Source organism: Gorilla gorilla, chromosome 15 (genome assembly GCF_029281585.2).
Source record: "Gorilla gorilla gorilla isolate KB3781 chromosome 15, NHGRI_mGorGor1-v2.1_pri, whole genome shotgun sequence".
NCBI lineage: Eukaryota > Metazoa > Chordata > Mammalia > Primates > Hominidae > Gorilla > Gorilla gorilla.
Window position 1 is genome coordinate 33,284,552 of NC_073239.2, and position 26,249 is coordinate 33,310,800.

The 26,249-nt window shown below is 46.3% G+C and overlaps 1 protein-coding gene across 1 annotated transcript; it reads left to right on the forward strand.

Moving 5' to 3' along the window:
* Positions 1–3,186: 3,186 nt before the first annotated feature.
* Positions 3,187–9,670, forward strand: SLC22A17 (solute carrier family 22 member 17; the record flags this gene model as incomplete). The annotated part of the gene is made up of 10 exons (XM_019009683.4): positions 3,187–3,339; positions 3,534–4,037; positions 4,130–4,233; positions 6,555–6,709; positions 7,310–7,475; positions 7,675–7,820; positions 7,985–8,090; positions 8,250–8,521; positions 8,769–8,880; positions 9,045–9,670. Coding segments are annotated over 10 exons (2,007 nt in total), but the record flags the coding sequence as incomplete, so codon positions are not given.
* Positions 9,671–26,249: the final 16,579 nt, after the last annotated feature.

The window sequence follows — 26,249 nt, forward strand, 5'->3', positions numbered from 1 at the left end:
TTGGTTTCCCAGGTAGATCATCTCAGGATGACCTGCTCATCATCCTTCTGGACAAACCATTTTCTGGAGGATCCGCGGTTGCAGATGAATGCAATGTGTTGAAAAGTCAGTCTTCAGGACTTTGGTGAAATTGATAAGACCATGGCTTAGATAGATCACGCTAGCCATTTACCACAAGGGAAAACATCCAAGCTACAAATCAATTGCTTCAGTTCTGCTTTCCCAAGATATTACCATGGCATGATGACTGGATTGGGGGCATAATCATAGTCTGTTGGCACCCCTGCACATTTGCCTCCTCCCCTTTAGGTTCCTTTCTCATCTCACTCTCAAAGAAAAGTGCACTGTCAGATTCTGGGGCCAACAAAATTCACCCCTATGTGTTGAAGTCTATCGTCCATCATCTTCCAAACAGAATTTCAAGAGATTAGCCTGGAATTAGAGGTTTCAATTCAAGTCTCTGATCTGCCATGTACTTGTGCATCCATGGGTAAATCATGCCAGTCCCTCTGAAGTCCTGGTTTCATCTTCAATATTAGCATGATCATAATGGTCTTACAGGGTTATTGTGAGGACCTAACAAGAAAATGCATGTGAACGGCCCCACAATGTATAAATTAAGTGATTATTATTCCAGGACAGACACAAGGATGCAGACAATAAGTCCCCAAGGAATATTGGCTATACAGCACCATAGTAAAACCTGAAGAGATGCTGAAATGAGTTGGGAGAGGGGAAGTGGTAGGAGGCTGCTTGATGCAATAGCAAAGAAATGTTTCGGAGGGACGCAGTGACTCGCACCTGTAATCCCAGCACTTCGGGAGGCTGAGGCCGGAGTACGGCTTGAACTCAGGAGTATGAGGCCAGCCTGGGCCACACAGTGAGACCCTGTCTCAACAAAACATCAAAAAATTAGCCAAGTGTGGTGGCACATGCATGTAGTCCCAGCTATTCAGGAGGCTGAGGTAGGAGGATTGCTTGAGCTGGGGAGGTGGAGACTGCAGTGAGCTGTGATCAAGCCACTGCACTCCAGCCTGGGTAAGACAGTGAGACCCTGTCTGAAGAAAAGAGTTTCCCATATGTGGAAAATTTCTGAACAGAGACAAGTTAAAAGTGTGGTTCAGTGGAGAGAAGGGGGAAAGATTTCCCGTCTGACAATAATAGAACACTGCTTTCTAGCCCTTACCTAGGATTAGAGAATAAAGTACCTATCAGGTAACAAATCTCTTAGAGATGTGTGTCTCTACCTTTAATGTATAATACCTATGCCTGGAGATCTGGTTAAAATACAGATTATGATTCAAGGGTCTGGGTGAGGCTTGGATTCTGCATTTCTAACAAGCTCCCAGGTATGCTGCTGGTCCATGAACCACACTTTGAGTAGCAATTCTAGAGGTTAGGGAAGACTCCTATGTAGCAAAGATGTTTGAGCTGAGAGCTGAAGGATGAGAAAAATGTGACTAAGAAACTTTTTAGGTGCAGGAACCAGCTTGTTCAAAGGCCTCGTGGCACTGGGAAAACTAGAAGAAGGTCTGTGGCTGGAGTGCAGAGAGTTTGGGGAAAGAAGTGAGACGGAACCACAGACAGCATGTGACCAGGCATGTAGAACCATGTATGAGGTATCTAGATTTTTAATATTCACTTTGACAGTGAGGAGACACCACTGAAGGCTGGTTAGCAGGAAAGATACATGATCAGATCTGTATTTTGAAAAGATCATTCTATCTGACTATAAATGACATACAGGTGGTAAGGAGGTATAAACAAAGCGGATGCTGAACACCAGTTAGGAATTAGGGGGCTAAATGGTCTTTGCAACAGGTAGCTTGACTAATAATGGTAGAGATGGAGAGATGTGGGGTGTCTGAGAATATATAGGAAGTAAAATGGGCAGAATTTTGTAAAGGATTCAACATGGATAAGGAAAAGAAAGCCCTAAGGGCTGTTGCCTGAGCATTTGGCCACAATGCGATGTTGAGGGTGCCATTCGCTGCAGAAAAAAGCAGTGGAAGCCAACCAAGTTATGGGGGAAAAGCAAAAATTTGGTCTTGAACATAATGAGTTTGAGGTCCCTGTGAGTCATCCAAGGTGAAGGTCAAATAAGAGGTGGCTTCATAGGTCTGGAGCTCAGAACAGAGGTGGAAGCTGGAGATGTCAGTCTGGGCGTCAGGTTTGTATTGTTTGTATGGGTGGTGATTGAAGCTGTGGGCACAGGTAAGATCCCAAGGTGGAGACAGAGTGAGATGAGAGGAGGGCCTAGGACTAAGTCTGTGAGGATTCCAGACACTGAACGATGGTGTCTAAATGATACAGACAGGAATGGCCCTAGAAGCCAGCACCACAGCCTCATCACTACCAATACAGACCCCTCCTGCAGTTGCGTCACCCCGCTGGACTTCAATCATTGCCTGAAGAACCGGGAGGATAATGGCCTGCCCATGCTCAGTACCAATGCCATGAGCTGGAAGACGATTTCTGCAATGGAGAAAAGGGGAGCAGGAGAGACTCAGCAGCAAAGGAAGAGAGTGTTTAGAGGAAGAGAGGTCAACAGTGCCAAATGCTGTTGAGAAATGGAGATTCAAACAGGATGGGAGTGATGAAACCCAAGAAAGTGGTCTCCTTGTAGAGGACTGAAGCTAGGGCTGATACAGGGCCAAGACCGTCTTCCATATGCATAAATTGTACTGTAATAGCCAGTTTACATGTCTGTCTCCCTGGAGTAAAGGTCTCCAAAGTGGAACTTGTCCACCCTGTTATCCTTAAAGTCTAGCGCAAGTCCTGGAACGTAGTGGACACTTAAATTTTACTGATTAGTGAATGGGTGAATGAATGAATGAATGAATGATGGCAAATGATTGGAAGCAGAGGAAGAATCTCCAGCATCTGCCTGGACTAGCTACTATCCTTCAGCTTTTTTTCTTTTTTACCGCAATGGCCCGCAGACCCAGGAAAGAGACGACAGAGCCCCCCTTCCCTCCCTCCCCTGGGCCCTGGCCCCCCTTCCTCTCTCTGACGAAGAGTCTGGACCGAAGGTTCTGCTGACGTGGGAAGGGGAGGAGAGTCTAGAGGAAGGGGAGGGGAAAGCAGCGCAGAGATCGCAGAGACCAAGGAGGCGCCCGCGGCTGCAGAGCTGCAGAGCGGGATCTCTTCGAGCTGTCTGTGTCCGGGCAGCCGGCGCGCAACTGAGCCAGAGGACAGCGCATCCTTTCGGCGCGGGCCGGCAGGGTCCCTGCGGTCGGCAAGCTGGCTCCCCGGGTGGCCACCGGGACCCCCGAGCCCAATGGCGGGGGCGGCGGCAAAATCGACAACACTGTAGAGATCAACCCCACCTCCAACGGAGTAAGTGCCCGAGCCCCAGGTGGCGACGCCATCCTCTCCCAGCACCCCCGCCCCCGCGGAGCGCCTGGCATTTTCCTCCTGCGCATCCCCCGCCCCTGACTGCCTTCCTAGCCCTCCCTCCCACTCGCCCCCTGCCCTTGTTCTGCGGTTTCCTCCGCTTCACCCTTCTCCTGCCACCCCCTGCCCCCCAACAGCAGGTCGGGACCCTCGGAGATGCGGTGCCCACGGAGCAGCTGCAGGGTGAGCGGGAGCGCGAGCGGGAGGGGGAGGGAGACGCGGGCGGCGACGGACTGGGCAGCAGCCTGTCGCTGGCCGTGCCCCCAGGCCCCCTCAGCTTTGAGGCGCTGCTCGCCCAGGTGGGGGCGCTGGGCGGCGGCCAGCAGCTGCAGCTCGGCCTCTGCTGCCTGCCGGTGCTCTTCGTGGCTCTGGGCATGGCCTCGGACCCCATCTTCACGCTGGCGCCCCCGCTGCATTGCCACTACGGGGCCTTCCCCCCTAATGCCTCTGGCTGGGAGCAGCCTCCCAATGCCAGCGGCGTCAGCGTCGCCAGCGCTGCCCTAGCAGCCAGCGCCGCCAGCCGTGTCGCCACCAGTACCGACCCCTCGTGCAGCGGCTTCGCCCCGCCGGACTTCAACCATTGCCTCAAGGATTGGGACTATAATGGCCTTCCTGTGCTCACCACCAACGCCATCGGCCAGGTGAGGCGGCCAGGCGGGCCGCGGGTCTGGGGGCGGGCAGAGAGCGGCGAGGGCGGGGCCTCACGCCCGCTGCACCCTTCTCACATCCCCAGTGGGATCTGGTGTGTGACCTGGGCTGGCAGGTGATCCTGGAGCAGATCCTCTTCATCTTGGGCTTTGCCTCCGGCTACCTGTTCCTGGGTTACCCCGCAGACAGGTGAGGGCTGTCGTGGGGGCAGGGCTGGTAGAAAGGAGGGGGTGCTAGGGAAGCTAACCCAAGCAGCGGGCGTTTACAGGAGGTCGAAGACGATTCGCTGGACTCTGCAGTCTTCTCTGGACTTCTATTCAATGGTCTATCCATATCTCAACTTCACTCCCCATCAAGAAATACACCTTCCCTACCTCTTCCGCGCAAGGGAATGACTCGACCTCTATGGACTATTAGTCCCCTTCCCACTAATTAGTGGCCCCCTATCCGTGAATCAATGGCCTCATCTCCAAAGAGAATAGTCTCATCCCCACTAACAGCCCACATGGACTGTTAGCTCCATCTCAGTGACCTCATTCCTGAAGATCAATATGTTAATTCCTAAACACCAACAGCTCCATTCCCACTGATCAATATTTCAACTTCACAAACAAATTACCCCATTTCTGACCAGCGACCCCTCCCCTACAAGTCAACTATCTCCAAAGACAATATCCTCAGACCCAATAACCCACAGTCCCATGCCTGCCACCAAATGACCCAACCCTCTGTAGGTGAATAGCCCATAGATTAGAAGTCACACCCTCATGGATCCTCAGGGCTTTGAGATCCTCTCACCGAAATCCCCGTTTCCATGAGTCAGTAGCTTCACCTGCAGAGATCAACAACCCAATACCAGCAACCAATAACTCTTCCCACAGATCAAAAATCTCATCTCTGATTCTGGTCACCTTCACCACCGACCAGATGCTCTCACTGCACTAAACTTCCGATCAGACTCAGCCCCATTGATCCACAGTTCCATCCAAGTGGATTAATAACTCAACTTCTGTGGATCAAAGCCATCCCAACATTCAGTAGTCCAGTTCCTTAAAATCAATACCCATCCTCACTGCCCAATAGTCACACACCTCTGTGGGCCAATGATCCGAAACCCACAGGTCAGTAGCCCATCCCTATGCATCAGTGGTCTCATTGCCACAGACCAGTAGCCTCATTCCTATGGAACAATGGTTTCATCCCCAAAGATCAATAATTTGGTCTCCTAAAATCTGTAGCCTTCAGCACATTAACCAATAAGCCCATCCTCATGGAAAAATGCCCCACCCCATTAGATCAATAGCCTAACTCCCAGGGATTGGTGCCCCTTTTCCAATGACCAGAGGCTCCCTATCTTCATCTCCATAGATCAATGGTCTTATCCCCAAAGATCAATAGCCCAGCCTCCAAGAATCAGTAACCATGTCTTCACTAACTCATAGTTAGTGACCATAATCACTTACCAATAGTCTCATCTCCCCTGGTCTGTGACCTTATCCTTACTGATTATTCCCATGGATTAATAGATTCATCCCACTGATCAATGGTCCTACCCTATGGATTAATAGACCCATGTCTATGTCCCCACTGATCTTTCTTTTTTCTTTCTTTTTTTTCTTTTTTCTTTCTTTTTGAGATGGAGTCTCACTTTGTTGCCCAGGCTGGAGTGCAGTGGCACAATCTCAGCTCTCTGCAACCTCTGCCTCCCGGGTTCCAGCGATTCTCCTGCCTCAGCCTCCCGAGTAGCTGAGACTACAGGCACATGCCACCACACCTGGCTAATTTTTGTATTCTTAGTAAGGATGGGGTTTCACCATATTTGTCAGGCTGGTCTTGAACTCCTGACCTCGTGATCTGCCAGCCTCGGCCTCCCAAAGTGCTGGGATTACAGGTGTGAGCCACTGCGCACAGCCTGACCATTCTTAATGTATTAATAGACCAATGTCCCACCTCCATGCAACAATGGCCTCATCTCCAAAAATCAATTACTCAGTCCCCTAATATCATTAGCTTTACCTTCACTGACCAGTAGTATCCCCATGCACAAGTGGCCAATGGCCTCCCCTCCACAGGTTAATAGTTCCAACTCTGTATATCAATGAACCTCCCTCCCACATCTCCTCTGAACAGTCTGAGCAAGATAAGCTCCAGGCCCACTGACCATTAGCTCTGTTCCTAAGGATGAATGGTCCCAAATCCCCTAAGCAATATCCCATCCCCTCTGTTGAGTGATGTCACATCTATTGACAAGTGTCCTAATCTCTGACCAATAGCCCAAGAGTCAATGTTCCCACCTCTTACAGAACCACAACCACACCCCAGTGCCCAGTAGCCAGGCATCACCCACCCATGGTCCCCATCCCTTCCCATCTTCTCAAGCCTCTGTCCAACTCTTGCTCCCAGAACTTCATTCTCATACCTCTAGCTCTGAAGTGTGCAGCTGGGTCTTACCCAGCAACTTTCCCACCACCAGAGAGTCTGGGTGACCAGAAGCCCTTCCCACTTTCTAGATTTGGCCGTCGCGGGATTGTGCTGCTGACCTTGGGGCTGGTGGGCCCCTGTGGAGTAGGAGGGGCTGCTGCAGGCTCCTCCACAGGCGTCATGGCCCTCCGATTCCTCTTGGGCTTTCTGCTTGCCGGTGTTGACCTGGGTGTCTACCTGATGCGTAAGTGGCACCCTCCCAGAATTCCCTCCCTTGGGTCTCATGCCTACCTGCCTGCATCGCCAGGCCATCCTCACTGCCCCCTAGGCCACATTTCAGCTGCCTAGAATCTCAGCTATCTTTCTGCCCAGGCCCCCTTGAAGAATCCAGGGCTCTTGCTTCTCTCTACACCTATCTCCCCCTCCCGACAATCTTTAAAGTCTTTGTCCTGGACTTACTGCTGCCGGGGAATAAGGTGCTATTCCCCTGACAGCAGTAAGTCCAGGGACAAGGATTGTCCCTAGCTGTGTGACCTTGGACAAGGGTTGATGTGAAGGTCAAATAAGAGGCCTGATGGGAAAGGGCCTATAAATTGGAAATGTTGAACACTCACCCGGGACTCTGGCCCTAGAGCCCTCCTAGGTTTGAGCAGGAGAGGAGAGAGGGCTGAACAACCTCCCCAATCCTTGCCACCCAGAGGTTAGCAAGGGAGGCAATGGCTGCAGCCTCCACTCTGGGTCTGACCTCTCTCTCTGTCCTCCTCCCTCCCTCTTTCCTCTTCTCTCTTATGCCTTCTTCCTCCCTGGCCTCCCTCTCCTCTCTCCACCCCTGCTGTATCTCCAGGCCTGGAGCTGTGCGACCCAACCCAGAGGCTTCGGGTGGCCCTGGCAGGGGAGTTGGTGGGGGTGGGAGGGCACTTCCTGTTCCTGGGCCTGGCCCTTGTCTCTAAGGATTGGCGATTCCTACAGCGAATGATCACCGCTCCCTGCATCCTCTTCCTGTTTTATGGGTCAGTATTACCCTTCACCTGTCATCTGGCAATTCCCATCTCTGCCTCCAAACTAGCCCTAGCCCGGAGACCCCTCCTCTTCTCCAACTACCCCTGGTCCAGGCCTACCCCAGCCCCAGTCCCTCAGAGGTGCACATTTCCCACCCCTAGATCAGGAGAAGGGAGGCCTCACAGTATACCCCTTCCCCCCTGCCCCCAGCTGGCCTGGTTTGTTCCTGGAGTCCGCACGGTGGCTGATAGTGAAGCGGCAGATTGAGGAGGCTCAGTCTGTGCTGAGGATCCTGGCTGAGCGAAACCGGCCCCATGGGCAGATGCTGGGGGAGGAGGCCCAGGAGGCCCTGCAGGGTAAGAGACAGGGATCCCTGTGAGTGTTGCCTCACTTGCACACATGATGGTGCCCTCTGCATGGTTGTAGCTGTGCCACCTTCTCCCAGGGTCCCCACCACCCATGTGGGAGGATCCTGGGATCTCAGGGTTTTCTTCTGACAGCTCCTCTCTCTCTCCCAAAGACCTGGAGAATACCTGCCCTCTCCCTGCAACATCCTCCTTTTCCTTCGCTTCCCTCCTCAACTACCGCAACATCTGGAAAAATCTGCTTATCCTGGGCTTCACCAAGTGAGCCTGGGTGTCTGGGCTGAGGGCCAGGCCAGTAGCTGGAATGGGGGCTGGCTGGGTGGGAAGGCCCGAGGACCCCTGCGGAGGACCATCCGCACTGTGGAAGGCTGTGGGAGGCGATTCAGGCTCTGTTCTTTGCTTCCCCACCCCTTCTCACAGCTTCATTGCCCATGCCATTCGCCACTGCTACCAGCCTGTGGGAGGAGGAGGGAGCCCATCGGACTTCTACCTGTGCTCTCTGCTGGCCAGCGGCACCGCAGCCCTGGCCTGTGTCTTCCTGGGGGTCACCGTGGACCGATTTGGCCGCCGGGGCATCCTTCTTCTCTCCATGACCCTTACCGGCATTGCTTCCCTGGTCCTGCTGGGCCTGTGGGATTGTGAGCATCCTACCTTCCCCACAGTGTGGGCTCAACAAGGGAACCCCAACAGAGGTGCTTCAGACAGGCACAGCCATTTCTTCTGGCACAGGCCTCCCAAGACAAGCCCCAGACCCTGCCCAGCTCTTCCACGAGCCTCCACCTGGCCCCACAGCCCCATCTGCTCTCCCAGTCAATTACTGAATGCCCAGAGCCTGCCCAGCTAGAGCCATGGGAACAGAGAGCCAAGGGGATGACACCCGGGACTAGGCCAGCCTTGACCTCCCCACCTGCATTCATATCATCCCTCTTGCTTCTGCAGATCTGAACGAGGCTGCCATCACCACTTTCTCTGTCCTTGGGCTCTTCTCCTCCCAAGCTGCCGCCATCCTCAGCACCCTCCTTGCTGCTGAGGTCATCCCCACCACTGTCCGGTGAGAGCAGGGGTGCCCCCAGGGGCAGAGCCGGGCCCCTCCACCTCCCGCTCCCCCACCCCACCCCTGAGGACAGGGCCTGCGGGCTGGAGGAGGGGGGCTGCGGGAGAAGGGCCCAGCAAGGCTACAGCTGTGGTCTGAGCTCCTCCTCTGTCTCCCCCCAGGGGCCGTGGCCTGGGCCTGATCATGGCTCTAGGGGCGCTTGGAGGACTGAGCGGCCCGGCCCAGCGCCTCCACATGGGCCATGGAGCCTTCCTGCAGCACGTGGTGCTGGCGGCCTGCGCCCTCCTCTGCATTCTCAGCATTATGCTGCTGCCGGAGACCAAGCGCAAGCTCCTGCCCGAGGTGCTCCGGGACGGGGAGCTGTGTCGCCGGCCTTCCCTGCTGCGGCAGCCACCCCCTACCCGCTGTGACCACGTCCCGCTGCTTGCCACCCCCAACCCTGCCCTCTGAGCGGCCTCTGAGTACCCTGGCGGGAGGCTGGCCCACACAGAAAGGTGGCAAGAAGATCGGGAAGACTGAGTAGGGAAGGCAGGGCTGCCCAGAAGGCTCAGAGGCACCTCACGCCAGCCATCGCGGAGAGCTCAGAGGGCCGTCCCCACCCTGCCTCCTCCCTGCTGCTTTGCATTCACTTCCTTGGCCAGAGTCAGGGGACAGGGAGAGAGCTCCACACTGTAACCACTGGGTCTGGACTCCATCCTGCGCCCAAAGACATCCACCCAGACCTCATTATTTCTTGCTCTATCATTCTGTTTCAATAAAGACATTTGGAATAAACGAGCATATCATAGCCTGGACTTCCCTCCCTTCTGTTTGTCCTTCTATCTCTTGGGGGAAGGTTTTTCTCAGTGGAATGCACACCGATAACAATCTCCCCTCTCCCTCCTTGTGCCCTGCCCCGAGTGGTGACTTACAGACAACTCTCACCACTTACTGACTGCTTGCACTGCTGCCAGAACTGGCCTAAGCACTTGACACACTTCGTATCATTTAATTTTTACAGCATTGCAAGGTAGGTGTTTGGATCAATTAGGGGTTTTTGTTGTTGTTGTTGTTGTTTGTTGTTGTAAGCAATAAAAACTGGCTCTAATGAACTTAAGCAAAAAGGGAATTATTCAATTTGGTGGGGCAGGTTGTGGTGGGAGCTCACAGAATGAAGGAGAAGCAGAACTCATCGTAAAATAACTAGTCAGGAAGAAGGCTCCTTGTCTGAGGAGCAAAAACTAGCAACATTTTTGTCAGGGCTTCTTCTAGATGAATGAGCTCCAGTGCAATTTAATCTTTGGGTTATCCCACTGAAGATTAATTTCCAGAGAGCATGTCACTGGCTAGCTAGAGTAACATGCCTCCCACACCCCTATTTCTCCCAACTGGGAATAGGGAAAGCAAAATTTGGGCACTGTTAGCAGAAGTGGGACTGGGTGTCACTCAGAAAAAAACAACGGAAGCTCAGTACAGCGTTCTTATTCTCTTAAACAAGATGAGAAAACTTATGGTCAGAGAGACTCAGTAACTGGCCCAAGGTTACAAAGCTAATGTAATGAGTGGCAAAGCTGAGACATGATTAGATCCCAGAGAGCTCTTCATGGATGCATACTGTAGTCACCTTCCCAACTCTTCTAACTTTTGGGCACATTCCTTGGAAGGCAAGAGTGGGTTCTCTTGGCTCTCTGGAAGGTGGCAGCAGAAAACTGAGACTTCTACCTCAGTGCCACGGCCTCCCTCTTAAACCACACCTGGTTTGGCTTTACCACTTTGGGCAAATCTCTTAGCTTCCAACTTCCTTTAAGAGTTGCTATGAGGATTAAACAAGGTAATGTATCCTAAGTGTCTCTTAAACTACCCCCACTAGGTGTAAGCTGTGTAAACCAAAAATTATCTGAGACGAGTCTCAATCAATTTAGAAAGTTTATTTTGCCAAGGTTAAGGATGCACCCATGATACAGCCTCAGGAGGTCCTGAGGACACGTGCCCAAAGTGGTCGCAGTACAGCTTGCTTTGTACATTTTAGGGAGATGTAATACATCAATCGGTACGTGCAGGATTTACAATGGTTGGATCTGGAAGAGCGGGACAACTCAAAGGCAGGGCCAGGGGCTTCCAGGCCATAGTTAGATTTAAACATATTCTGATTGGCAATTGGTTGAAAGAGTAATTATCAGTAGAAAGGAATGTTTGGGTTAAGATAAGGGGTTTTGGAGACCTAGGTTTTATCACGAAGATGAAGGCTTCAGAGAAAATAGATTGTAAATGTTCCTTATCAGACTTAGGTTTGTGTTGATGTTAACACTGGAGGGATATAATGAGGCATGTCGGACCCCCACTTCCTATCATGACCTGCAGCAGCCTTTCAGGTTAAATTTTAGAGTGCTCTGGCCGAGTGGGGGAGTCCATTCAGATGGTTGCAGGGTGGGTGGCGAGGCGTTTGAGTTTTATTTTTAGTTTACATTCTCCCCCTTCTGGCCAAGATTTGCCAGAGACAACATTAATGGCCACCAATTGTAATTTTGTTCCATAGCACTGCCTGGGTGACATGGCTGCCTGCCCCAGGTCCATCTTGTCCCTCAGTGGGACTCCCTATGGCCGAGGGACTTACAGTCAACAAGACTTACAGCCAATTAATTGCTCTAGGCTAGATAGGAACGGACATGGACAGGCATTCATCCCTTAAAATTGTTTTTTCTTTTAAGTAGAAAGTGAACAAACAAAAGCCAAAGGAGAGGTTACAAAATTGACTTATTTTTAAACTTCTGTGCATTAAGCTACTGTAATCTTGGTTTTAGTTACAGACTTATAGCAATTAACTATATAAAACATAAGCATTGTTCAAAAAAAGATTTAATATATATCTATCAGCACAACTTGTAACTGGGAGTATTATACCCAGGAGGCTGGGTGAGTCGCAAGGTATCTTTATCCTATCAGTAATTATTTTATTTTAATTCTACAGGAAGTAGGAAATTTTTTTTTTTTTTTTGAGATGGAGTCTCACTCTGTTTCCCAGGCGGGAGTGTAGTGGCGCAATCTCGGCTCACTACAACCTCTGCCTCCCGGGTTCAAGCAATTCTCCTGTCTCAGCCTCCTGAGGAGCTGGGATTACAGGTGTATGCCACCTTGCCCGGCTAATTTCTTGTATTTTTAGTAGAGACAGGGTTTCACCATGTTGGCCAGACTGGTCTTGAACTCCTGGCCTCTCAAAGTGCTGGGATTACAGGCGTGAGCCACCACACCCAGCCAGAAAATTCTTCATGGTTGGGATGGATGCAAAGGTGACACATGATAGCTTAGAAGACAAAGTCCTTTATTTTACCATCTGTTTACGTGTCTTTGTACCCATCCTTGATTTGGAGGGCCTGACCTTGACCTGATTCTATCCCTTAAAACCAACCCTTAACAATTTCACCCATCCACCTCATCCACCACAGTTCCTGGGCTTAGAGAGAAGGTGCTTATACAGTCTTAGCAGCAGGGCATTTTCAGTGAACAACAGATCCGGCCCAGTGGGATGCCAAATGAGGTAGAGTCACATCCCTGGTCTTCAGACTACCATGATTTTGGTTTCCTAGGAAATAAAACAAGGACAGATAAATAACATAAATATTTTGACAATCAAAAGAATATTTGTATGTCAGAACAGAAAAAGGGAGCTATTCTATTAGAGTACCGACTAAAAATATGAAGAAAAATTATAATCTGATACTCTTCAGAGGATTATTGTAGCCAAGAAATAATTCGTTCTTCAATCTGCACTCAAAAACAAAAGTCAGGGCTGAAATTTGTGTGCAAAATAAATTTTAGGCTTATTATACTCTGCCTGATTATTCATATAAAGTGCAGCAAGAATTGTTTGGCCATATAGGCTCCTATTAAGTTGGCTTTGCTGGAACTTTACCTACAAATATGTTATTCTAGTCAAAGCCTTGGCAAAATAACCAGTGTCTCCAATTGCTCTGTTCTAAAAGACTCTTACTAAGCTTATGCAAATGACTATATTGTCATGAACTCACAATCCAAATTTTGGAGAACTCAGATAGATAGAAAGGCAAATTCGCTTACAAACACATACTTCACCCAGTTGCTTTAAACTATGAATAACTCAAAAGAAAAGGATTTGTTTGACTCTTCTATAACCAGAACAGGGGCTTTCAAACAGGATGTTTGCTCACCTTGGAACTGCCATTCACAAGCCAAACAGCCAATGAGAGTTGTCTATCAGGCACTGTAGAATCTAGTAGCTGCTCACATAGTTAGAATCAGTCCTAGGGAAAAAATTTTAAAAAAAGAGGCTTCCTGCTCATAAGGGTCTCCTCCTTGTATCCTCAGGTAGCAAGATCTTATGTAAACCATTTTTATTTTGTCATGGTGCTCCTTTGGGCACCATTATTTCCATTGGCATAAGATAGCTTCAGTCAACATTCCACAGCAAGGCAGTAAATGCCCCTCAAGTGGAAATTCTCTAGCCCAGTCACTGTCATTGGGAAGTGCCCACAGTCTTTTGCCATCAGCACGAATAAATGCTCCACAAAGCCCCTCTGCCCGGCCAGTCGCCCCGTCCAGGAGGGAGGTGGGGGGGTCAGCCCCCCGCCCGGCCAGCCACCCCATCCGGGAGGGAGGTGGGGGGGTCAGCCCCCGCCTGGCCAGCCGCCCCGTCCGGGAGGTGAGGGGCGCCTCTGCCCGGCCGCCCCTACTGGGAAGTGAGGAGCCCCTCTACCCGGCCAGCCGCCCCGTCCGGGAGGGAGGTGGGGGGGTCAGCCCCCCGCCCGGCCAGCCGCCCCGTCCAGGAGGTGAGGGGCGCCTCTGCCCGGCCGCCCCTACTGGGAAGTGAGGAGCCCCTCTGCCCGGCCACGACCCCGTCTGGGAGGTGTGCCCAGGGGCTCATTGGAGACGGGCCACGATGACAATGGCGGTTTTGTGGAATAGAAAGGCGGGAAGGGTGGGGAAAAGATTGAGAAATCAGATGGTTGCCGGGTCTGTGTGGAGAGAAGTAGACATGGGAGACTTTTCATTTTGTTCTGTACCAAGAAAAATTCTTCTGCCTTGGGATCCTGTTGATCTGTGACCTTACCCCCAACCCTGTGCTCTCTGAAACATGTGCTGTGTCCACTCAGGGTTAAATGGATTAAGGGCGGTGCAAGATGTGCTTTGTTAAACAGATGCTTGAAGGCAGCATGCTCGTTAAGAGTCATCACCACTCCCTAATCTTAAGTACCCAGGGACACAAACACTGCGGAAGGCCGCAGGGTCCTCTGCCTAGGAAAACCAGAGACCTTTGTTCACTTGTTTATCTGCTGACCTTCCCTCCACTATTGTCCTATGACCCTGCCAAATCCTCCTCTGCGAGAAACACCCAAGAATGATCAATAAAAAAATAAAATAAAAAAATAAAATAAAATAAAATAAAATAAATGCTCCACAAAGGGCTATAAAGTGGCGCATTTGTTTGACTAGCACTCCAGCTTCTACCCTACACTCTGTGGGCTCAGGCAATCTTACTAGTTCCCATTTGGCATGTCCAATTAACATTTCTGAAAGAGCAGATTTACATGCCTTCGGTTTTATGGCACTAGATAGGGAAAACACCCCCCAATTAGATACAATCAATACCCATTTTCTTTCTGTTTTTGTTTTTTTTTTTAGACGGAGTTCAGTTCGTTGCCCAGGCTGGAGTGCAATGGCACCATCTTGGCTCACTGCAACCTCAACCTCCCAGACAATAACAATTTTCATAAGACATTTAGGTAAAGGAGTTACAATTACCTTACATAAAGCCTATTTATGTAAACATCTCAAATCTCATCATCCCATCAACCTGTACTGTTTTTTTGAGATGGAGTCTTGCTCTGTTGTCAGGCTGGAGTGCAGTGGCACAATCTCGGCTCACGACAACCTCCAACTCCCACGTTCAAGCAATTCTCCTGCCTCAGCCTCTCTAGTAGCTGGGCCACCAAGCCCAGCTAATTTTTGTATTTTTAGGAGAGACAGAGTTTCACCATGTTGGCCAGGATGGTCTCCATCTCTTGACCTCATAATCCACCTGCCTTGGCCTCCCAAAGTGCTGGGATTACAGGCGTGAGCCACCACATCCGGCCCAATCTGTACATTTTTATGTTCTGGTCACAGGAACTTTTCTTTTCTATCCCCAGACCATTTTACCTTTTCTGGTGAAAAAAAAAAAAAAAACGCTTGGGTCCCCAGGGAGTTGAGCCAAGGGACTCAGGCTCTTTTGCCAATTTTTTTGTCTGAATTTGCCCCAGCATTTCCCTAGGCAATGTCAGCTTTCTCGTGATAACCTTTGCCTTTTGATTTTTTTTTTAATTTTCCAATCTGAGGCAAATAGTGAATAACCATCCAAAATGGGTGATATTTCTGTCACTCCTTCTGGGGAGAGTCCTTTGACTCTGGTTTTCCTTTCTCTTTTTTTTTTTTTTTAATTAATTACTTCAATGTGTTATGCCCCACGAGGGACAGCAAATTTGATAAGGCCTCTCAAACAGTTGCATGATTCTGTGGGAGGGGTACCCATGTAAAAATGGGTCCCCTTAACCTCCAGGTTTACCATGACGTGGGTAATAGGCATATTCAGTGGGAGAATATCTTGGTCATCATAAAGCAAGTCCCACATGGCTCACATATGAAGCATATTAAGTGCTTCATCTGGGGTGCTCCACTTGGTATTTTATAGGGCAGTCAGGCAGTCCCCTTTTCAGGGAAAACAGATCTTACCATGGCCAATAGGCTTGTTGTTTTCTCAGGAATAACCTCCTGTACATTTGGATCACATGTAGTTATCAGTGATTGCTTAATAGTGAGATGTGGGTCTTACATCAATCCAAACAAGCTCTTTCCTTCTGTAGCATTTAAAATTAAGGAATTGTCCTAAGAGTAATTATATAATATTTTTACTATCCATTATAGTAAAGGTTTCTCAAGAAGCTGATGACACCAATCTACAAAATGGGACAATTCCTTTACATTATACCCTATGGTTTAATAGTTACTTGGTTTTGCCCTTCCCTCACATTGACTATCTTCTCTGTAACCACAGGTCTCAGAGGTAACTTTTGTTCCCTGGCTTAATTTTTTTGTTTTTATCCATTTAGTTTTATTTCTGTAATTTTTCCTTTATTTTAAAGTGACTCTTAAATGGTTTCTCAACTAGAAAAAAATCACATTTTTTTTAGCAAGAACCACATCCTTGTGTTTTATAAACTTCACCAAAAACACCTTTTGTGCTCCTACTATTTTAACTCTTAGTAAAACAAACTCCTAGTGGGAAAAAAAAACCTAAGGTTACTTGATTTAACATAACATGACTTTAAGATTTTAAACTATTGAAGAGAATTTTGAGATTAAATTTACCAAATTAATCTTACCAAAGACTGCCAAAGTCATGAATTAAAGGGGATCTGAGCTAGGTTCTATCAGTCTGATAAGTTGTTAGTTTTCTTTAAGTCAAATGATTAGAACTCTTTCATACAGTTTAGTTTAATAGTGAAATATCACTTCCTCATGACACATGTAAACATATAGATACAACAGACATGCAGGCAAAAGCAGACCCAAAAGATTTTTCATTCACCCATTTTCAAAAATTTTCTCCCTTACATTAGACTATTAATTTTTAAAGTTACAACAAAAGTTGAAGGAGAGAGTTACCATCCTAGGCCTTCTCAAAAGACAGAAGATGCTGAAATAGCAGGGTACAGCTTCTGAGATATCAATCTGAATAATTTCAAAAAGAAATAGATTCTAGAGTTTAAAAATTAAAAAATTCTTGCATTGTGTTTTAGTCCATTTTCACATTGCTATAAAGAATTGCCCAAGACTGGGTAATTTTAAAGAAAAGAGGTTTAATCGACTCAGAGTTCTGCATGGCTGGAGAGGCCTCAGGAAACTTACAATCATGGTGGAAGGGAAAGCAGGCATGTCTTAAATGGCAGCTAGCAAGAGAGAGAGCATGAAAAGCCCAGGGGAAACTGCCGGTTATAAAATCATCAGATCTCGTGAGAACTCCCTCACTATCACAAGAACAGCATGGGGGAAACCACCCCCATGATCCAATCACCTACCACCAGGTCTCTCTCTCAACACCTAGGAGGGATGTTAAATTAAAATTCAAGATGAAAATGGGACACAAAGCCTAACCATATTACATTAAGTAACTCTATTTCAAATGAAATCTTGTTTTAACCAATTCTTTAGGTTTTTGTGGGTGTATTTTTAATATCAAAGTTCAATTTTTAGAAAAACTATTTACTATAATTTCCTTTAATTAGAGCCAATTAATTGCATTTTTATAAATTCCTTTTTTACTAACCTTATTACAACTTAGACCATTTACAACATGCTTGGACTTTTGGCTTGTCCTACATATTCCTCTTTCTTGAACAACCCATTCATTTTATTTTAGAACAAAAATTCACCATACAAGACTCTTTCTCATATAAAATTATTTTAAGCTTCCTTACCAAAAATACCTGTTTATTTCTATAACTTTCTTTGCATCTCTCTTATTTCCTGGTTCCTTTTACCTTGTTTTACACATAACATTTAAATAAGCTTTGAACAGACAAAAATTATTCACCTTTTAATAAGAACATATTTTTTAGAAAGAATGTTCTCCTACACTATAATTTTTTTAATTGGAAAATACCTAGACATTTAATGAAATATTTAACTTTAGATTCTAATTTATGACAAATTTGTTTACAAGTTTCTATTATATTTACCTAATTATTTTAATAGTTTACCTAGTGATATGTTTAGGCTTGTGTCCCCACCCAAATCTCGTCTTGAATTATAATCCCTATAATCCCCCAGTGTCAAGAGAGAGACCAGGTGGAGGTAATTGACTTATGGGAGTGGTTTACCCCATGCTGTTCTCATGATAGTGAGTGAGTTCTCATGAGATCTGATGGTTTTATGTATTTGGTAGTTCCTCCTGCATTCATTCTCCTTCCTGCTGCCTTATGAAGAAGGTGCCTTGCTTCCTCTTTGCCTTCTGCCATGATTGTAAGTTTCCTGAGGCCTCCCCAGCCATGCTAAACTGTGAATCAATGGACCTCTCTCCTTTATAGATTACATAGTCTTGGATAGTTCTTTATAGCAATGTGAAAATAGACCTCCAGAGAGAGAAACTAGATTATTTATGAAAATTGTGATAGTCATTATTTAAAGTTATTTCCCTGTCAACCATTTTTACAGCTTGTGAATTTCAGGTGATTACCTAAGTAAGTACCTTAAGATTAAATATATGATTATTTTACCAATAATTCAAGATTTAGCTGTTTTCATTAAATCAACAACATTAATGTCTTTTTTATTTAAAATGACACAAACAAAAATCATTACGTTTTTTGCTGGGTTTATAGTTTTATAACCCTTATGCCAAATTTTGACACCTTATAGTATTCAGCAGAGATAAGTATGAAATCACTTGATCAATAAATGCAAACAAAAATGTATGCTGACAAGTCTTAAGACATTTCAAATATTACTTTACCAACAATCTTAAAGCTAGCTTATTAAAGATTTTACTTAAGTCATGTAAACTTGAAATGCATTTGAGCTTATTATTTAATTTATAGATAATCTATAGTTGGTAGCCAATTTGTTACCTTGTGACCCAAAACACAACAGAATCCATGTATGTGCACATAAACACACATACACACTCATACAACCAAAGATCCTACAGCTTTTACTTCAGAATGTTAGCCATGAGATATTAATACAAACTCATTGGTTTGCAAAAACAATAACAAAAGAAATGGTTGGATACAAACAGTGGATTTTATCTCAGTAGAAAAGTAACAGCAGACTTAAAGCAAACCGAAAAGAAAGCAAAGAAATAGAGAACTTCGGAAGTTTATAGTTGCAGATTGACCTTCAGGCTCTGAATTCTCTTTCAGGTGATTTTCCCATCAGTTTAAAACGTGCACAAGAGCAGACCCGATGTGTAACCAGCTGGAGTATTAGAAAACCTGGTGTGCCATTCCATTTACACAACCACTTGCAAGTAGAGGGTCATAAAACCAAACAGGGTGCCTGAGAGGGGTCATTCTCCTTGTCTGTCCTCATTCCTCGATAATTCATTTCCCACATTTTTTCTTAAAAGGAGGAACTAAGCTGTGGCCTAGAGTTTGGTGGAGTGGGGAAAAGTGTGCTGGTTGTGGGTGGGACTCCACAGTGTGTCACACACAGTGTGTCTCAGTTTCTTACTCTGGAGGTCTAGCATCTCCGGGAGGGCTGATAGCATGGGGTGACCAGCTCCTATATGTGCTTCCTGGATGAGCCTTTTTAAACTAATTTTGTTTGGAGTTCCCTGTAGGGCCACTGCACATCATGGGGGCTCAACCCCCCAACATTCCCACTCAGCCCCCTGGCACTCAGGGGCACCTTTTGACTGGGAAGAGCAAAATGCCCTTTCTCTTTGGAGCTGTGGAAACTCAGTCTCTCATTTATCCATGAAAAAGACAGTTCACTTCCTCCCACAAATGCACAGAGCAGCCAATCAAGACTAATTTCAAGAGGAAAGGCAATGAAAAAGACACTTTTTTTTTTTTTGAGACAGAGTGTCACTGTGTCACCAGGCTGGAGTGCAATGGCACAATCTCGGCTCACTGCAACCTCTGCCTCCTGGGTTCAAGCAATTCTCCTGCCTCAGGCTCCCAAGTAGCTGGGACTACAGGTGCACTCTACCATGCCCAGCTAATTTTTGTATTTTTAGTAGAGATGGGGTTTCACAATGTTGGCCAGGATGGTCTCGATCTCTTGACCTCGTGATCCACCCACCTCGGCCTCCCAAAGTGTTGGGATTACAGGCATGAGTCACCGCACCCAGCCGGACAAGACACTTTTTAAAATGTACCTCCAAACTAGAATTAGGATCCTAAATATCTTCCCAGGAGGAAAAAAAAAAAAAATCTAAGACCACTCTCTGTAAACTGTTCTTAGCCACCCCTAACTTTGTAGCACTTGTCTGCCATTACACACACCAAGGTAAAATCCTCACACAGTGCAAAGTAATCTTTGGTATCCCGCAAAGCCAAAGAGGTCAGGTAGTGCAATACAGGAGAGCAGAACTTTAGACCGAAGAAGAATCTGCCTATAACTCTTGAAACTTCAAAAAGAAAACAGAACACTCCAAAAGGGATGAGTGGCACCTTTGTTGAGTTATTTGAGGAATTCAAGTCATTAGAAGCCTTCTCTAGATTTTTTCTTGGTACTGAAGATGGCAAAGGGGAAGGAAGAATACGATGGATGAAAATTAAGACAGCGAACACAGAAACTAAGCCCATGGTTTCTTTCTTTTTACAGCTGTGAGAAATTTTAACTTATTCAGAGGCCTTGTTCCCCATAATTTGGAATTCTCATTAGGATTTGACCAAGACAGGTAGAATTAGTCAAATCCAATGGGAGAAAGGGACAACAACAAAAAAATCCAACAATATGATCACTTAGCGCTCTAATGGTAAGGAGAAATTAAGACCAGCTGGTTGTCAACTTTAACCTTTAGTCATTATGGAGAATTTTCAAGACCAAAAAAAAGCAAGCAAGCAAGCAAGAAAACCAAATCAGCTTCTTACCTAAAAATGGGTCTCAGGTTGAAGACTACTCTCTACCATCCTAGAAGCAGGAAGAAACTCAAACTTGCCTTCCCTGTTAGATATTAGCTAAAACTCCAAAAAGGAGTTACCTGTTACCTGCCTTCCAACATCGTGGGAGCAGGAAAACTTGCCTTCCTTGTTAGAAGCAAGTATAACTCCAGAAAAGGAATTGTAGAGCAAAATAAACTTTAGATCTCAACCAAATTTTGAGAGATCAGGGGTTCTCTGGAGAAAGGGGAGTTCCCAAGCCTCAGCAAATTGTCCTATTGATTTGAGCCATAAAGATAGCTCAAGCTGGTGCCGAGCACCGATAGGAGATTTGTCAAAGGTCAGGGCTACATCCACTCAGAGTCCCTTCATGGGCACCAATTCGTAAACCAAAAATTATCTGAGACAAGTCTCAATCAATTCAGAAAGCTTATTTTGCCAAGGTTAAGGATGCACCCATGATACAGCCTCAGGAGGTCCTGAGGACACGTGCCCAAAGTGGTCGAAGTACAGCTTGCTTTATACATTTTAAGGAGACATAATACATCAATCAGTACGCATAAGACTTAGAATGGTTAGATCTGGAAGGGTGTGATAACTCAAAGGTGGGGCCAGGGGCTTCCAGGCCATAGTTAGATTTAAACATATTCATTCTGATTGGCAATTGGTTGAAAGAGTAATTATCAGTAGAAAGGAATGTTTGGAGTAAGATAAGGGGTTTTGGAGACCTAGGTTTTATCATGAAGATGAAGGCTTCAGAGAGAAGAGATTGTAAATGTTTCTTTCTTTTTTTTTTTTTTTTTTTTTGAGACGGAGTCTCACTCTATTGGCAGGCTGGAGTACAGTGGTGCAATCTCGGCTCACCGCAACCTCCGCCTCCCAGATTCAAGCAATTCTCCTGCCTCAGGCTCCCGAGTAGCTGGGACTACAGGTGCGCGCCACCATGCCCAGCTGATTTTTGTATTTTTAGTAGAGACAGGGTTTCACCATGTTGGCCGGGATGGTCTCGATCTCTTGACCTCGTGATCCTCCCGCCTTGGCATCCCAAAGTGCTGGGATTACAGGCGTGAGCCACCACGCCCGGCCTGTAAATGTTTCTTATCAGACTTAAGGTTTGTATTGATGTTAGTGCCAGAGGGGGTATAATGAGGCATGTCAGACCCCCACTTCCCATAATAGCCTGAAACAGTCTTTCAGGTTAAATTTTAGAGTGCCCTAGCCAAGGAAGAAGTCCATTCAGATGTACATGGGAGGCCTTCAAATTTTATTTTTGGTTTGCAGCTCCTTGAGGACAGGAACTTTGTCTTATTCAACTTAGAAACACCAATGTGTGACCCATGGTAGATATTCCAAAAGCTGAGTAATATTTGTTTATTCTTTCAGCAAATGTTTGTAAAGCCTAGAGGTATGACATGATATGGTGTGCTTGGAAAACAGGAAACAGGATGTTTATTTCAAACATCCATGGATAAAGGACATCTATGAAAAACCCACAGCTAACATCACATTGAGCAAAAGGCTGAAAGCTTTTCCCTTAAGATCAATAAGATAGGGGTGCCTGCTCTTGCCACTTTTATTCAACATTGTCCTGGAGGTTCTAGCCTGGGTAATAAAGAAAGAAAATGAAATAAAACCACACAGAATGGAAAGGAAGAAATAAGACCCTTTATATTTGCAGATGACATGATCTTATTTGGAGAGAATGCCAAGGAATCCATAAAAAACTATTAAAAATAAATATGTTCAGCAAGGTTACCGAACTTGCAAGATACAAATCAATATAGCTGGGCAAATTGGCTGATGCCTGTAATCGCAGCACTTAGGGAAACCAAGGTGGGAGGATCACTTGAGACCAGGAGTTTGAGCCCAACCTGGGCAAGATGGCAAGACCGCATCTCCACAAAAAAATTTTTTTAATTAGCCAGGTGTGGGGATGTACACTTGTAGTCCCAGCTACTCAGGAGACTGAGGTAGGAGGATCACCTGAGCCCAGGAGTTAAAAGCTGCGGTGAGCTATGAATGTGCCACCACACTCCAGCCTCAGTGACAGAAAGACTCTGTCTCTAAAAACAAATTAAGAAAAAATAAATCGTATAAAACTTCAATTGTACTTCCATACAATAGCAATTTTAGAAATCTGAGAATGAAATTAAGAAAACAATTCCATTTACAATAGAAAAAAATCCCAAAATACTTAGGAATAAATTTAATGAAAGAAGTGCAAGACTTGTACACTGAAAACTATGGGACACCAGTGAAAGAAATTAAGGACCCGAATACATGAAGAGACATTCACAAATTCGAAGACTTAATATTGTTAAGATGAGCCAGGTGTGATGGATCATGCCTGTAATCCCAGCACTTTGGGATGCCAAGGCAGGCCACTTGAGGTCAGGAGTTCAAGACCGGCCTGACCAACATGGTGAAACCCCTTCTCTACTGAAAATACAAAAATTAGCCAGGCGTGGTGGCGGATGCCTGTAATCCCAGCTACTCTGGAGGCTGAGGCAGGAGAATCGCTTGAACCCAGGAGGTAGAGGTTGCAGTGAGTCAAGATTGCACCACTGCACTCCAGCCTGGGTGACAAGAGTGAGACTCCGTCTCAAAAAAATTAAATAAATAAATAAAATATATACATACATATTATTAAGATGGCAATACTCCCTAAATTGATCTACAGATTCAGTGTATTCACTATTAAAGTCCCAGCTGTCTTTTTTCAGAAACTGATAAGCTGATTCTAAAATTGACTTGGAAATGCAAAAGACCCAGAGTAGCTGAATAATCTTGAAAAAGAGCAAAATTGGCGGACTCACACTCCTAAAATTTCAAAATTTATTACAAAGCTACAGTAATATAGACAGTGTGGTACTGCCATAAGGACAAACACGAAAATCAATGGAACAGAATTGAGAGTCCAGAGACTGGTCAATTGATTTACAAAACGGGGACCAAGACAATTTAATGGGAAAAGAAGTCTTTTTAACAAATGATACTGGGACAACTGGATATCCACATGCAAAAGAAGAAAACTGGACCCCTGTCTTATACCATAAACAAAAATAAATTCAAGGGCGGGGGTGTCTGTAATCCAGCACTTCATGTCTGTAATCCAGCACTTCAGGAGGCTGAAGCGGGCAGATCACTTGCAGTCAGGAGTTCAAGACCAGCCTGGCCAACATGGTAAAACCCTGTCTCTACTAAAAATACAAAAATTAGCTGAGCGTGGTGGCAGGCACCTGTAATCCCAGCTACTCGGGAGGCTGAGGCGTGAGAATTGCTTGAATCCAGTGGGCAAAGGTTGCAGTGAGCCGAGATCGTACCACTGCACTCCAGCCTGGGTGACAGAGTGAGACTCTGTCTCAATAAATAAATAAATATTTTTTTAAAAAACTCAAAATGGATCAAAGACCTAAACATAAGAGCTAAAACTATAAAACTCTCAGTAGAAAATATAGACACATCTTCACGACTTTTGTGCTTCAAAAGATGCTGTCAAGAAAGCAAAGAACTGGGCTGGGCGCGGTGGCTCACGCCTGTAATCCCAGCACTTTGGGAGGCCGAGGCAGGCAGATCACGAGGTCAGGAGATCGAGACCATCCTGGCTAACACGGTGAAACCCCGTCTCTACTAAAAATACAAAAAATTAGCCAGGCAAGGTGGCGGGCGCCTGTAGTCCCAGCTACTCGGGAGGCTGAGGCAGGAGAATGGCATGAACCCCGGGGGGCAGAGCTTGCAGTGAGCCAAGATCGCGCCACTGCACTTCAGCCTGGGCAACAGCGAGACTCCATCTCAAAAAAAAAAAAAAGCAAGCAAAGAACCCACAAAATGGAAGAAAATATTATATGCAAATCATATATCTGATAAGTCTAGTCTTCAGTATTCAGTATTCAGCAAAGGAAGGCTGGGCATGCTGATGCATACCTGTAGTCCCAGCTGTTGGGGAGGCTGAGGCAGAGGGTTTGCCTAATGCCAGGAGTTCAAGGCTGAAGTGCACTATGGCATGCACTGGAGTACCATGCCTGTGTACGCTAGCCTGAGCAACATAGCAACACCTCATCTCTAAAAATAAAAAATATATAAATTTTAAAAACTAAAAAGAAGTCTTACAAGAAGACAATCTACTTTAAAAATGAGGACCAGGCTTGGTGGCTCATCCCCGTAACCCTAGCACTTTGGGAGGCTGAGGCGGGCAGATTGCTTGAGACAGGAGTTCAAGAGCAGCCTGGGCAACATGGCGAAACCCCATTTCTAGAAAAATTAAAAACTAGGCGGGTGTGGTGGCACGCACCTGTAGTCCCAGCTATTCAAGAGGCTGAGGTAGGAAGATCACCTGAGCCTGGGGAGGTTGAGGCTGTGGATAGCCGTGATTGGGCCACTGCACTCCACCCTGAGGGACAGAGTGAGACCCAGTCTCAAAAAAAGAAAAAAGGCAAAGAATCTGAATATATATATATATATGTACACACACACACACACACACACATACATACAAATGGCAAATAAGCACATGAGAAGATGCTAAACATCTTTGAGTCGTCAGACAAATGCAAATTGAAACTACGATGAGATACCTCTTCATACCCTCTAGGATGGCTATAGCCAAAGAGATTGACAATAACAAGTTTGGTGCGGATGTAAAGAGACCAGAAGCCTCATACATTGCTGGTGAAAATGTAAAATGATGCAGCTGCTTTGGAAAACAGTCTGGCAGTTCCTCAAAAGGTTAAAGATAGTTACCATGGGTCTTAGTCCATTCATTTGGGCTGCTGTAACAAAATAAGGTAGACTGGGTGGCTTACAAGCAACAGAAGTTTATTTGTTGCAGTTCTGGGGACTGGGAAGCCCAATATCAAGGTTCTGGCAGATTTAATATCTGGTGAGATCCCATTTCCTGGTTCATAGATGGTACCTTCTCACTGTATCCTCACGTGATGTAAAAGGGCAAGGTAGCTCTTGGGGCTTCTCCTACGAACTAATGACCTCCCATAAGTCCCGAACTGCTAATATCATCACTTTGGGGGTTAGGATTTCAGCATATGGATTGTGGTGGAGGTGCAAACACTCAAACCATAGCACAGTATGACCCAGCAACTCCATTCTTAAGTATATACCCAAGAGAAATGAAAACATATGTTCATACAAAAACTTATACAGTTGTTTGGAGCCAGACTATTTGTAATAGCCAAAAAAATAGAAACAACCCAAATGTCCATCAGTTGATGATGGAAACAAAATGTGTTATATCCAATAAAATACTATTCAGCCATAAAAAGGAATACTGGGCCAGGCATGGTGGCTTATGCCTGTAATCCAAGCACTTTGTGAGGCTGAGGTGGGAGGATCACTTGAGCCCAGGAGTTTGAGGCCAGCTTGGGCAACATAGCAAGATCTCATCTTTACAAAAAATAAAATATAATAAAATTCTGGCCCTGCGCGATGGCTCATGCCTGTAATCCCAGCACTTTGGGAGGCTGAGGCGGGCGGATCATGAGGTCAGGAGTTCAAGACCAGCCTGGCCAATATGGTGAAACCCCATCTCTACTAAAAAATAAAAAAATTAGACGAGCTTGGTGGTGCACGGCTGTAGTCCCAGCTACTTGGGAGGCTGAGGCAGGAGAATTGCTGGAACCCGGGAGACTGAGTTTGCAGTGAGCCAAGATCGCTCCATTGCACTCCAGCCTGGGTGACAGAGCAAGACTCCCTCTCAAAAAAATAAATAAATAATAAAAAAACAAAAAATTAGCCAGGGACAGTGGTATGTGCCTGTGG